Source organism: Cucumis sativus, chromosome 1, assembly GCF_000004075.3.
Source record: "Cucumis sativus cultivar 9930 chromosome 1, Cucumber_9930_V3, whole genome shotgun sequence".
NCBI lineage: Eukaryota > Viridiplantae > Streptophyta > Magnoliopsida > Cucurbitales > Cucurbitaceae > Cucumis > Cucumis sativus.
In genome coordinates, this window is record NC_026655.2 from 3,158,790 (window position 1) to 3,173,651 (window position 14,862).

General features: G+C 34.9%; 2 protein-coding genes across 2 annotated transcripts; both read left to right on the forward strand.

The window, feature by feature from the left end:
- The first annotated feature begins 2,635 nt into the window (after nucleotides 1–2,635).
- LOC101209179 (transmembrane 9 superfamily member 3) lies at nucleotides 2,636–6,823 on the forward strand. Its single transcript, XM_004137328.3, has 7 exons — nucleotides 2,636–3,060; nucleotides 3,628–3,668; nucleotides 3,745–4,327; nucleotides 4,414–4,551; nucleotides 4,650–4,806; nucleotides 4,886–5,370; nucleotides 6,277–6,823. The coding sequence occupies exons 1-7, from the start codon at nucleotides 2,909–2,911 to the stop codon at nucleotides 6,494–6,496; spliced, it is 1,776 nt and encodes a 591-aa protein (XP_004137376.1). The 5' UTR covers nucleotides 2,636–2,908; the 3' UTR covers nucleotides 6,497–6,823.
- A 170-nt stretch (nucleotides 6,824–6,993) lies between these two features.
- LOC105434630 (CASP-like protein 4D2) lies at nucleotides 6,994–8,341 on the forward strand. Its single transcript, XM_011651178.2, has 3 exons — nucleotides 6,994–7,521; nucleotides 7,629–7,761; nucleotides 7,845–8,341. Exons 1-3 carry the CDS (start codon nucleotides 7,373–7,375, stop codon nucleotides 8,202–8,204), a joined length of 642 nt encoding a protein of 213 aa, XP_011649480.1. The 5' UTR covers nucleotides 6,994–7,372; the 3' UTR covers nucleotides 8,205–8,341.
- Nucleotides 8,342–14,862: the final 6,521 nt, after the last annotated feature.

Below are 14,862 nucleotides of genomic sequence, written 5' to 3' on the forward strand. Positions count from 1 at the left end.
TTTATGTTATTTTCTTTAAGAAAAAAATACTTTGAGGATGAAGGTGTTTCTTAAATAAAAGGACCGCTCCATACAAGAAGAAAAAAAATGTTATAGTAAAAGATGTAAAAAATTTAAGTTTATGGATGAAGTTTAGTATTTGTTATATATTTTAAACATTCTATAAGTACTTGAAATTAAGGAAAATTGCTAAAAGCTAATTCAAAAATAAGTTCTTTAAAAAATAAATGAAATGCCTTATTTTATCCATTTGAGGAGTCAAAATAATATTTGAGAATACAAATCCTTGTTTTGCCCAAAAATGGACTTTTAGGGAATTTTCCAACAAAATTGATCTATTTAAAAAATGATCATAAGAAAATGTGTAAATATACTCTCAAAAGATAAGTGGGTACGGAAAGTCACGTTGTTGATTTTACCCATTTGAGGAGTGAAAATTATCCTTTTTACCTATAGGCTAGAAAGATATTGAAGATCTTATGTACCAAGATTGGTCAAGTTTGAGAGTCTATAGAGATAGGAGACCCATGGGCAAACAAAGAGAGCTAAAAAAATCCTATGAAGAACTTAGAGGGAGCTCTATGAGAGCCTAGAGAGACGAAAGTTCAACGATCCATGTGATAGCTCAAAAGGAGCTCTTAGAGCCTATGAGAAAGAGGGAGAGCTTTGAGAACACTTTGAGAGAGCCTATAGAGATCTTAAAGGATCCACAAGAGACAATAGGATCATGTGGAACTTAGAGGTAGCTTATTAGATGACACATGGTGATAGCATAAAGAAACCATGGGTAGTCTAATGGTAGTGTAAAGGACTCATAAGAGAGCTTAGAGGTAACTCAAAGACAAATAAAAAACCTAGCGGACGCTCATAAAATCCATGAAAAGCCTAAAGGCATCTTGATAAGTACCCACAAAGGTTACAATTGTTGTGAGGACCCCTTGAAGACCTATGAAGGACTTATGCATCAGATGGAGATCCCGATGAAAGATTTTTGCAGAACCCATGAAGGACTTAAAAACCACATGGAGGACCTTGGAGAACCCAAGAAAGTTATTTGCAAGACCCACAAAGGATTCAGGAGTCACATTATGCGAATTTTGGAGGATCTATGGAAAGACCTCTACATGACCCATGGAGGACTTAGAGGTCTAATAGAGAAATAAATCCTTCATAGGAAGACTTCTATATGATTTTTGGAGGACTTAGCACTCTCATAAAGGACATGTGGGTGACCTCCTGTAGGACCCATAAAAGACCTTCGAGGGATTAAGTTTGGAGCCGTCTAAATTCTCAATGAACGATCCATAAAGGAAACGTTAAGGAATTGGATGAACCACTCATGCATCCATTACAACCTCAAACTGTGATAGTATAACCACTCAACAAGTATTAATTTAATGGTGTGAAAATTTAATTATGGACAATTATGAACCATGCATTAGAGATACATCACTAGTGCGATCCTAACTTGAGTGTTGAAGTGTGTATAGCTTGACACCACACTAGTGCTCGATTTCATTTATCTTGTAGGCACTTGAACTACTTTCTCTCACAATACAAATTCACGATTGATCTATTTTTTTGGCATCAATACCCATGAAAATTTCCCCTCCTTTATCTTCTCCCTATAGCTTCTCTAAATTATTATCTCCTCCTCTCTCAGTTTAACTGTCTCGTTCCTAGCTTCACAACACATTTTTTTCTCCTTCCGTGATTAGTAGTGTGTGGTTCTTAAAAAACTACACATGATATCATTAAATTTGACTACTTCAATAAGTGCTCTTGTAATGAAGATTAAAAGCATACACACAACAAGTGGTTATTTAGTTGAAACAAGTGGTATCAAGATAGAAATACAATGGACAAGTAGGCTCCTCACCAAGTAGGTAAAAGCAAAATAAAAGGAAAAATTCAATGGTTATTTTTGTTCATTTATTTTCCCCCCTATCTAGGTAATGCAACAAGGTTTTGCTTTAGGATGATATTTGTTTATTTGAATGTTTTCATCTTTTCATACGGAACCATGTCTATATTCGAGTTATATGATTTTTTTTTTTACATTTTGGTATTATAGTGAGGTTGGTATTTTTTTTTCTTTTTCTTTAATATTCAGTTTATCTCGTAGTCAATTTGTATGAAGGACAAAAAAATGTTTTAATTGAAGTCGATGATATAGAAGAAAAAGGTAGAGTTGAAAGAGCAATTTCATAAGACATTATTTTAAAATCAAGGGTAACAATAATGTTGTCAGTGTGAGCAATTATTTTTTTATTTTGTACGAAGCAATTCTAGTTAAATATGATACAAAGATTAGAATGGTTAACATTGCCATTCATACAAGATTGCTTTAGAAATGTTTGAAACTTGAATCAAAGATTCTCTGCCAATTGTAACTAATGATATTGCTGCATTAGATATGTGATATTTTACCAAGTTTTAAGTCTAAAAAGTATGCCAAGTTATTAAAAAAGAAACGGAAATAATTAATACCGTAATTAAACTGTTACCGAACTAAATTAAATGGTTAGATGAGGATTAAAAAGAAAAAGGAATGGGTAATGTGAAAGATTTAGGAAAGGGAGGGTGGAAGCGTAAAAGGAAAGAAAGGGCGAAGAAGTGCCCTTGCAAAGGCCGCTACGGCAGAGCGTAGGTGAGGCATCAAACATCTTCAAACGACAAATCTCTTTCAGTTTCATAGTGGCTCAGGCTCAGGCTCAGCAAAAAAAACCCAGGCTAAGCCTTAATCGGCTAACCCAACCCCCTCGACATCCGACCTTAAAACGCCCCCTTCCCCGTCATTTTTTCTAAACCCCCCCTTATTATCGCAATCCCATCCCATTCCCCTCTTCCCATTTTCCGCTCTTCTTCTCTGTCCACTCCCTTTCTCTATCTCTCTGCTTCCTTCACAATGAGAAGATTTGGGGCGGTGCCTTTCATCGCCTTACTTGTTCTCCTCTGCGGATCTGTTCCGGTGAGATCTGATGGATCCGATCATCGCTACAAAGATGGAGATCCTGTTCCTCTCTATGCTAACAAAGTTGGCCCATTTCATAATCCCAGGTAATTCTTCTACTTCACTATTGTTCATTCTTTCATAAGATCTACCATTTTATCACTGTTCTCTCTTTCCTTTAATTTCTTCTCTTCACTTCTAGCTCCTATCTTTCATTGGATTGAATTGCTTCTAGATTTGGTTATTTCAATCCAGATCTGAGCAATTTTTGCAGTCAATGCGTTGACCGCAATGTCACTTCTGATCTGCTCAATCGTTTAGCTTAATTACTGCACAGTTTTTTTCCTCCCCAAAGTTCGTCTACTGTATACATGCTGAATATTCAAGACACTCGAGATTCTGTCTTCAAGATTTTCTGTTTATTCCTAAATAAAGTGACAGCCTCACTAACTTTGTTATGTGGCGTGCCTTCTTGCGAGGATATCCGAATTTTTATCTTTAATGCTGAAGGATTGACTTCATCTTTTTGTTGGTTCTTAGAAATAAGATTTTTATTGATAACCTAACTTATGAGAAGTATACGATACAGCTGGATAGGCGTTAGATGGTCTTATAATTCGCTACCCCATATTTTATCTGACATATATTGTATTTCTTTTTTCTTTTGGTCACAGTGAAACTTACCGCTACTTCGATCTCCCATTCTGCGTACCAGGTATGCATCTATTGTGCTAATTCCCGTATTTGTTAGTTGGAATTTGGAAAACCAACTAGATGAATCTAAATTGCAGATGACGTGAAGGAGAAAAGGGAGGCTCTTGGTGAAGTATTAAATGGAGATCGTTTAGTTAGTGCCCCGTACAAACTTGACTTCTTGCAAGAGAAGGATTCTTCTAGTGTTTGCCAGAAAAAACTTTCAAAGGAAGATGTTGGTAGATTTCGTGCTGCGGTAGACAAGGACTACTACTTTCAAATGTATTATGATGATTTGCCAATTTGGGGTTTCATAGGGAAGGTTGACAAGGAAGGAAAAGATCCTAGTGATTTCAAATATTACCTATACAAGCATATCCATTTTGATATATTTTATAACAAGGATCGGGTTATTGAAATAAATGTCAGAACAGACCCCAATGCCCTTGTCGATCTCACAGAGGATAAGGAAGTTGATGTCGAATTTTTATACACTGTAAAATGGAAGGAGACAACCACCCCATTTGAGAATAGAATGGATAAGTACTCCCAGTCATCGTCACTACCTCATCATTTGGAAATTCATTGGTTCTCAATTATAAACTCATGTGTAACTGTCCTCCTCCTTACTGGATTTCTTGCCACCATTCTTATGCGAGTACTTAAAAATGACTTTGTCAAGTAAGAAGATTTAGCATTCTTTTTTTTATACGGTGCTTGTTCTGCTTTTATTTTTCCTTCTTACCCTTCTGTGTCTTATGATATAGATATGCCCACGATGAGGAATCAGCTGAGGACCAGGAAGAGACTGGGTGGAAATACATACATGGCGATGTATTTAGGTACCCGAAACATAAGTCTCTTTTTGCAGCCTGTCTTGGTTCTGGTACCCAACTGTTCACACTGTAAGTAATAGCGTATCTTGAGTTAATATTTAGAAACCTCTGGTTCCCCTCATCCCCAACATTTTTTTAGTAACTACGTTCTACATTTATCTCTACAGTACAGTGTTCATTTTCATACTTGCGCTTGTTGGAGTGTTTTATCCATACAACCGAGGGGCTTTATTTACTGCACTAGTTGTAATCTATGCTCTTACATCTGGGATTGCTGGCTATGTCGCAACTTCCTTTTACTGCCAGCTCGAGGGAACAAACTGGGTACTTTCTCTTTGAATTATTTTTCTCTCGATTTCTTCAGTATTTTGGGTTAACAAGGTTTTCAATTTCTCAACGATAGGTAAGGAATCTGCTATTGACTGGATGCCTCTTCTGCGGGCCTCTTTTTCTGACATTTTGCTTTCTAAATACTGTCGCAATTGCCTATACAGCAACTGCGGCCCTTCCTTTTGGTACTATTGTTGTAATAGTCCTCATATGGACTCTTGTAACATCACCTTTGCTGGTGTTGGGAGGGATTGCTGGTAAAAATAGCAAGGCTGAATTTCAAGCTCCAGTTCGAACCACTAAATATCCTAGAGAGATTCCACCTTTGCCTTGGTACCGTGGGACGATTCCACAGATGGCAATGGCAGGATTTCTGCCTTTCAGTGCCATATATATTGAGTTATACTACATATTTGCCAGTGTGTGGGGCCACAGGATTTACACCATATACAGCATCTTGTTTATTGTGTTCATCATTCTCCTTATAGTTACGGCATTCATTACTGTGGCATTAACATACTTCCAACTTGCTGCCGAGGACCATGAATGGTGGTGGAGGTATATTTGTTGCACTCTTTAGTAACTATTCAGTAATTTTTCAACATTCGTCATGTGTGTTCCTTTTCCTTTTTAATCCTTGCAAATTTACAATTCTCATTAATAGCATAATAATTCAGGTGGACATTATTTTTGCTTCATCAAGTTTTTGATGATATAGAGGCAGGATGAAGCCTGTTTTTATTAATTATGAAATGGTTTCTTTGAACATGTCATTTATGCGAAATGAATTTGTTTACTAGGTAAAAGTTCTTAAAAGTTCATGATAGTCATTCAGGATAATTGAGTCGTTCCATCGTTTTCCTTCTCTTTCTTAAGTATTTGATAGCTTTTGTTACTTTGAAAAAATTGTTTGCTTAAGTATGCAAGAAATGTGTTTATATGAGGAAATTATCATTCAAGTCTGCTGAATATTTGCTGTCACGTTGCATGTTAGTTGAGGATTTGCTGCTAGATGTCTTATCTCACTTCATATTTAGTGAATACTAGAATAGTAGGATTGCATTTAGACACTTAAAGGAGACATCCTCGATAACTATCTAAGAAGTCATAGGTTCAATTCATGGTGACCACCTACCTATGAATTAATTTACACAAGTTTCCTTGACACCTAAATGTTATAAGGTCATCATGTGGGTTGTCCTGTGAAATTAGTTGAGGTGTGCGTAAGTTGGTCCGGACACTCACGGATATTGAAAGAATGTTGGATTGCATTTAGGCTCGAGTATTGGCAAGGTTAGATGAGATGGCAGTTTATGTAGGTATTTGAACATTTTTGGAGTGTTAGAACCGTTGAGATGTGCTTCCAATAATTTTATCTAATATGTCTATGGCCTTTCAAGCACAGGTGATATTATAAAGCCATACGTAATTTGTTGAACTCCTTTTGTGTTCGTTATTCTGCAGATCTTTTCTTTGTGGTGGTTCAACTGGCTTATTTATCTACGCTTACTGTTTGTACTACTACTACGCTCGCTCAGATATGTCTGGGTTTATGCAAACATCATTTTTCTTCGGCTACATGGCTTGTGTCTGCTATGGCTTCTTCCTGATGCTTGGAGCTATTGGTTTTCGAGCAGCTTTGCTTTTTGTGCGCCACATATATCGGTCTATCAAGTGCGAGTAGTTCTGGGTATTCATCACTCAATACTGAGAAGTCGAGTTGTGTTTCTTTTTCAAATTCATAGGTTTCTATGTAGAAAAGTTACCTGCAGCTTTATTTGTTCTTTTTTGGTGACATGTCTTAAAAAGGGAACAGCAATTTCTTTAGGTATTATATGCTCTAAAAGCAGGGCAGCGGTATGGTGGCAGGATGGATGACTGTGCCAGGCACGAACTTGGGGAACGGAGTTTGTACCATTACATTAGTTGCAACACTTTTGTTTTAATCTGAACTTTGTTCAACACATTATTGTTCTTCCTCTCAAGTATCTGACACCCGCTTATGGTGAAATACTCGTCAGCTCCGGAATTCAATTCGTTTGCTTAGTCTGTTCCTCAATTTTTATATAAATCAGAAATAAATCCAATACATTACGACATAAAACTATATGATATAACAAGTATCTATGAAAGAGAATCAAATCAAGGGTTACACATTTTTCATTAATTTTAGAAAATTAACCAATAATTCAACAGGATTAACCATCTCCTACTTTGTTAGTTAACTCAATTGTTTTGATATGAGAAGGATGGTTATGGTTTTGATTTAAATATAACTTATAGCATACCACCCAAATGAAAAATATAGAAAAGAACAAGACAAGCCAGCTATTTGTGGAAATGTGGATGGGGTTGAAGTAAAAGACATTTGATTGGAAGGTAGGGAGACATGACCAAAGCTGGGTGGCTGGCTGGTTCATTGTTTCAATTTTGATGATGTAACCGAGACAGAGTTATTGGTATTTATTGATGTTATAAAAAGAAGGAAAGAGGAAAGGGCCATGGGATATACATATACATAATACATATTATTAAAGGGTAAGGCAGGTAGTGAAGGTCAATGGATCCTAAGGTATTAGCGTTGATTGGTATTGGACTTAGAATCTTCGTCTTCATATGTCTCCTCATCGCCTTGGTCGTAATTGCCACTGACAAATTGTCCCTCATTAATGGCTTCAAAGCAACCTTCAATGATATCCATGGATACAGGTTCTTCTCTACTCTGCTCTGCCCATCAATCTCATTTATACATTCACAATCAATACAAATTCACTACAACAAGTTATGCTTTGCTCATACTGTTTCTTGCAATGCAGGTACGTGTTGTCTGTTGCAGTTATAGGGTTAGCCCATACAATTTTACAACTGGGTTTCTCCATATACCATGTGCTTACCCAAAACATACCCTTTTGGAATGGACTTCCACAAGTCAACTACTACGCTGACCAGGTTGGTGACTAAGACAAATTACTTTTGAGATTCGAAAAAAACTTTGGGCTTACGAGTGAATCAAATGCATTACGGATATGCAGGTCATAACTTGGATGTTGGCCACGGGGGTTGGAGCTGGCTTTGCGGTCTCCCGAGAGCTGAAAAGTTATGTGGATTCAAGAACTAAGAAGGAATTTGGGGATAACGATTATGGGTTCTTCAGTCCAGCAATCGAGGAGCAGAAATCATTGATAGATGATTTCTTCAATAAGGCCACTGTTGCCACTGCCATTCTCTTCCTTGCTTTCATCTCCATGGCCACTCTCCTCCTTCTCTCTCCCTTCAATCGGATCAAACCAACTCCTCTTCCCGCACAAGATCCCGAGGCCCAAAAGTCTGAGGCCCAATCTTCACAGGTCCAACATACGGAGGCCCAATCATCGGAGCCCCCTTCTAGTTGATTTTTGGTTCTCTATAGCCAATTCTGTTGTTCCATTCCTCACTAATCCAGGATCATTATAGTTTTTTTTAATATTAATATAATGTAGTTGTTGATTTCTTATGTTTAATTCAAGAACAAAGCTATTGTTATGGTAAATATCAAATATGTGGATGAATACTTAAATTTCAACAAATATTTAAAAATGATGGGTAAATTACAAAAACCAATCAGAAGTTATAATCAATCAAACTTTCAATAATAATGATTAGATCTTAAACTTTGAAAGTGTTAAAATTAGACTTTCAAGTTTACAATAGTTTTAAAATTTAGATTCACAAATGACGAAATTGAGTTTTCAAATTTATATAATCAATACAATTGAGGCTTAATTTTTTATTTTAAAAATTTAAGAGGTAATTGCAACTAACTACTCTGGTTAAAGATGATTTTTGTATTATGCTCTAAAAAATTATAAAGAATTACAAAAATCACGAAAATTTATAAAATATTGTGATTTTTTTAGTGATATTTTAGATTCAAATTTATTTAAGTAATAAACTATGAATTTAAGGTAAGCATTTAAATCAATAATGAGAACCTAAACATGAAGAACGCATCTAGAGCTTCCACGAGGTTATGTGGGTTTGAGTTTGGAATGACCATTGAGCCCAATCCATTGAATTTAAGAGGTATGATGAAACACATTACATCATCAAGATTCACAAATTTTCCATAAACAATTCCAAAATTTTTAGAAGGGTTTAGCATTTTCAAACTCAAAAGGATTTATGTCCACCAATTGAGCGTCGTATCACCCGAGGATTATTGTTGGAGATCTTACAAAGGATTGGCAGGGGATGAGATAAATATTCAATCTAATAAATGGCTCAATAAATTTGTGTTTTTGATGCCCGTTGTTTAAAGATGTTTCCTTTTGTATGACTTACTTTTTTTTTTTTAATTTCTAACTTCATTTTTGTTTTAAAACTAGTTCTTTTTTCTTTAGGGTTAGAATATGATGTAATAGGATTTACATAGCTTGGTTTTAATTCTCTAAACGGTTGGCACACACCATTATTTATGATAGAGAGACTACGAAAGTAGCATACCTATATATGTTGTTTTTTTCTAGTTAGTCATTACATCCTTGTTGATAATCGCTTCATCTCAAACCACCTGGTCCAAGTTCAAGAGATGATCTTTAGTCATCTGATTATGGTCACCTAACCATCTCAGTTACTTTTTGGTAGTTAACCTCATTTTAGGTCACTTCACTGCAATTCACCAAGATGATTTTATGGCATGAATAAAAAGAAAAATATATACCATGGGAGCACGTGGTTCTTGTTTTCACAAATCTAGGTCATCAACAGATATATATAATAAGAATATTGTTTGGGCACAGGATTTAAGATATTAAGATTATGTAGTGTGAGAGAAAATAATAATTGATAAATAGTTAGTTGAGTAGGTGTATATATAATATATATATTGTATAGGAAAAGAGAGAATATAGGGGCGGTGTGTAGGGAGGTAAGGTAATGTATGATATTTGGAGGTTGGGGAAGAGGGGGTTGTTTTAGGAAAAGGAGGTGAATTTGATACTTTGACTTTTAGGGTTGAGTGGGAAAATTCTCTTTTTGGATTTAAAAGATGAGTCTTCCCCACTCACATGGTCTGTTTCTTGAGTCATCACTACTCATCCCTCTCTCAACTTTTTAACACAAATAAATTATTTTAAAAAAGAAAAAAGAAAAAAGAAAAAAGAGATGCCCAAACCCCCATGGACCCTCAGCTGCAACCCAAGTTCATGATTACCCTTTGCTGGCCCAACTTTTCTTTCTTTCTTACTTCCATTCATTCATTCATGATCTTCCGAAATATAATATATTTATAAAAACTAAAACATATGACATTATTATATTGCATTGCAGTGTGAATTTATGAAATTCAATTTAATTTACAAAAAAAGAAAAACTGTGTATGTGTGTGTGTGTGTTATGTTGCACAGTACAGTACAAGAAACTGGATGCATCCCCTTATGACATAGGCCACAAGAGAGAGATCCATCTCCTTCTTTGATTCATAACATAGTAATACAATAGTTGAAGTGTATATATATGTGTGTGTTTATTCTTTTTCCCATGGAAGATAGATGTGTTTTTGTGTAGCGCCACAGTGGCATTGCCACTCACTAATTAACTTGTTGTTTTTTCTCTGTTGCCTTTTTCTTTTTTCTGTGTGGACATCGCCTTTTTGTTTCTTTTTACTTTAGTTGGAAGGGAATGGCTTTTGGGCACTGACTCGGTTGCATGGAAGGTCCATGTTATCGCCATCAACCCAGGACACGTGGACTTAAATAAAATTATATATAATGTACTGATCAATTTTCATATATATATATTTGCAAGGGTGAGTGTGTGTGTGTGTGTTTTGTCTTGCATGTGAGATATATAATGTATGACCCACAAACAACAACACACACAAGTGATCAAAGATGTAGAAAGAGAGATCATGGGGATTGAAGGGGATAGAGAAAGGCACATGGATACTAAAAAGCTTATCTTCCAACAAAAAAGGCTTCACATTTACAACCAAAACCATAAAAGAAAAAAAAAAAAGAAACCCAACGTAACCCCCCTTATCAAAAATTTTATATATATTTAATTAAAAGACAGTCATTCCCATTCCTCCGCTGCCCCTACCCCAACTAGCGGCCTACCAATACTTTTAAATTTTCTTTTTCGATATACAAATATATATCTTACTTAATTATTATCTTCCACTGTGCAAAACAAAACAAGACACATACAATACTACAAACTTACACCTTAGGAACAAGAAGATCGAGCCTTATGAACACACAACCACAATAGTCAATATATATCATTAATTATTATTTCCATAACTAAATTAGATTATTTGGTCATGATTTGAGGAAGGAAAAACAAATAAAAGCAATTAATATTATATCATTAATTACTTGAGAAGAAATGAAGCATGTTTGGTAAGAAATTAGATATATAATTAGAAATTAAATATGAAAGAGAAGAGAAGGGAAGGGAAAAGAGAGAAGGAAAAGGCCAAAACATAAAAACATGGAGACACAGTGGCATAAACAGTTATGCATAATATAAACTTCAATAATCATATGATGGAGGCCGAGACAACAACTACAAGCCCCAAACCCCGACATCCCACACCCTTCCATCCTCAACCTTGTCCTTAATACACAAATCATCAACCAATATGTATTTGTCTCTTCCAAATTCCCACTATTGATATATTTTTATTTCACATACTTGATCAATTCATTCTTTGGCGTTTAATATAATTCATTTTTTCAACACACATATACATATACCCTTCTGAACTAAGCTTCATCAATCAACCACTAACTTCCAAAGCCTAAAACTATACCCATCCACCTTATTTCATATGTACCTAGCTCTTGTATTATTAATTATTCTAACGTCTCGCTTCACCATAATGGCCCCAAATCAGACAAGACAACTTATATATCAACTTATTATTTTTCTTTTTCCTAATTTTCTTTTCTTTATATATTCCTGTCTCTCATGATTTGATGTTTCCATATATAGCTACCTCATTTCTTCTTTAATCCCAAATATATTCCCTCTTAAATTTTGTTTGGTGAAAACTCAATCCCCTTCTTGTTTTGTTTTTCTCTTCTGCTTATTATTATTTATTAACTACTAATAACTATTGCTTTGATTAACTAGGATAAAAGGAGTACTAAAACATTTCATTATTATTTTCTAGATCTTTCATTCAAATTTGTGTGAATTGGGAAGATATGGAGAGGATCTTCAAAGCTCTAACTCCATCTATCTATAGTTCTCCCATCCTCTAATATTTTCATTTTTCTTAACATATATTAGCATCATAATCACTATAATTAAGTTTGTTCCACGTTGCTTTATATGGAATTAGTAATCTTAGTATTTCTTCTTTTTGTTAATTTTACATAAAGATGGGACAAATTTGTTTTTCTAAGAAAGGAATCAGATTTAATTTGGCCAGTCAGCTTTTTACTTATGTGTGTGTGTATATATGTATACATGATATGCACTAGCTTGAGGGTTTTTATCTTGTTTTGAGCTAATAAAGGAATATTGACAAGGAAAACAAAAAGCGTTGGAGATTTTGAAAAAGGCAGCCTTGTGACTGAAGTTTGGTTACTAGATTCTCCACTCCACCATTGGCTTAATGCAACAATAATTTGCACTTAATTAATTTCTTGATCTTTTTGTTCCCATAATGCAAACGAATTTAATGACTCATGACCAGCCGCCCTGCCCTAATTATCTTGTGCAGTGTGCACCCCATTTTCAATGGTCAACCCCTTCACTTGTTGACTACATCAGAAATATGTATCATTATTATTGGACTTATCCAACTATTTCTATATAATATAATTATGACATGCCTTATTCTTCCTTAATTCAGATATTATTAGTTCCTTATTCACTAATTAAATCTCTTTTTTTTCTTTTAGTTTCATTAAATCTTCAATGCCCCATCAAAATATTCATCCACGAATATGAATACAAAAGTTCCTCCATTGCTACTCAATTGAAAGGATCATGTGTACGTAGCGGCCCATTGGATATATAGCGGCTGTAAGTTTTTGTCCTATGGTTAAGCTGATAGAGATTATAATGAGTTTTATTATATTTTTGGCTAGCGCTATTGACAGTTGCGAGGGGACAATTAAACTATATATATGTTTATATGTTCTAATGAATTAAAATGGATGGAATATAATTACAAATTAATAAAGGATTAGACCGTGGTAAAAAAAAGTAACTTGACTTGAGCGAGAGTACATTTCATTTTGGTCTGAAATGAAAATAAAATTGGAATTGTGTGGATGAATATTTATGAAAAAGAAGTTAAAGGAAGAGAGAGAGAAAAGATAAAAGTGATTTAGATACAGAATACATGTTATTACTATGATTGGAAAATGAGTTTAGTTAAGAAAGGGACTTGGATTGAAAGCTGGAAAAACATATGGAAACAAATGTAAGAGATTATGAGAGTGTGTAGCCCCAAAGGAAAGAGGACATGGAAAAGCAAACATGGGATTGAGCACCCATGTAACATTGTCCCCTCCACCTCTTCTCTCTCATGTCTCCTTATATATATATCATTCCTCAGACCTAAAATGATCCATCTAAATTAAAGGTCTTTTTCATTCACTAATAATTTAAACACAACTTTGAAGGGGGGTAGGGGTATATACTTTTCTCATCTTTAATTTGATAAAATTAATATTTATTTGGGTTATGTTCAGTTAACTTAGATCTTGAAGAGCTAGGTAGAGGTAATTATAAAGGATGAAAGGTATTATTGGGGGAAAATGGGAAAAGGGTGGAAAACAGAAAGAGGCTAAAATAGTGGTTGGAATAATATAGTAAAAGATAACAAACATATAAAAATAAACAAAAAGATAATAGAGAGTATAAGAAAGTAGACAAAGAGAAAGGCAATGAATTAAAGAGGAGGGAGAAAAAGACAAGGAGGTAATTAGGGGAGGGAGAGAAGGTTCGGCCCAACCCACTAAGGAAGTGTGGAAGCCCATGATTGTGACAACTCACGGCCCACCACTCCAGAAGGCCCCACACTCCTTTGCCTAATTTTTTTTTTTAAAAAATGGAGACTACGCACGTATGACTGGTAGAGGCACGTACGTGTGGTACTCCTACTAAATTCGTAATGATAATGAAATTAGTTAATGTTTAAAGGATTAAATTAAAATGAAAATGGGGAAGGACTTTGGAGGGAGTAGTTGCGAAACACATCCGAGTGTGGAATGCAGTGCACACCATTATTCAACAAACATTCATACCCTCCCATGATCCCAACTTCTTCTACTCTCTCTCTCTCTCTCTCTTTCACTCATTTGTATTTTCCAGTACTACTCTCAAAGAGGACATTTTTTTTTTTAATTAAAACGTCAAATCTAGACCGTTTAATAATCTGTTGTCTCTTCCCCTAGCTACCTAGCTTTATGACTTGAGTATACGTACAAAATTTATCTATCTTTACCTGCCTTTCTTTCACCAAATCATTCTCACTCACTCTCACATTGCAATTTAGAGAATGAGGTGGGGATCCCGGTCGGAGAGAGGATGGATGTATTATAATTAATGAAATTAATATAATGAGAAAAGGGAAGTAAAAGTATAGGTATAGTGTGTGAAGAATGGAATAATATTATTAATGAAAAGAAGTAGAGAGAGAAATGGTGGGGAGAGTGATTCTGTCCGGCCGGCATCCACATCGCATGGACGAAAAGAGAATAATGTGTGAGTCGTCTGTAATCATCTTCCCCAACCTTCTCTTACTGATCCCGAATCTAATCATGTTTCATTGTAAACTACATAACCTTCCACACACACACACACCCCCTCCCTTTTTCCTTTTTAACCCTTTTTCTTAATTAATTTTATGCAGCTTCCAGCTCCCATATCTAATTAAATCTCAATTTTCTTATTTATTAAATCCCTTTTGTCTCTCTTTCCTTCATGTGTTTTTATTATATATATATTTAATTTATTTATTTATTGGCTGGGTTCCTTTTGTTTATTAATCCAAATATAAAGGGGATGTATATAAAATAATACATATACATATATATGGTTAAGGCCAAG

Bases quoted from the DNA above. Each gene is read 5' to 3' on its own strand.
- LOC101209179 (XM_004137328.3), top strand. From the start codon at position 2,909: ATGAGAAGATTTGGGGCGGTGCCTTTCATCGCCTTACTTGTTCTCCTC. The intron at 4,328-4,413 runs GTAAGAAGATTT...CTTATGATATAG, and splicing joins CTTAAAAATGACTTTGTCAA to ATATGCCCACGATGAGGAAT. The intron at 4,807-4,885 runs GTACTTTCTCTT...TCTCAACGATAG, and splicing joins AGCTCGAGGGAACAAACTGG to GTAAGGAATCTGCTATTGAC.
- LOC105434630 (XM_011651178.2), top strand. From the start codon at position 7,373: ATGGATCCTAAGGTATTAGCGTTGATTGGTATTGGACTTAGAATCTTC. The intron at 7,522-7,628 runs GTTCTTCTCTAC...CTTGCAATGCAG, and splicing joins AATGATATCCATGGATACAG to GTACGTGTTGTCTGTTGCAG. The intron at 7,762-7,844 runs GTTGGTGACTAA...ACGGATATGCAG, and splicing joins TCAACTACTACGCTGACCAG to GTCATAACTTGGATGTTGGC.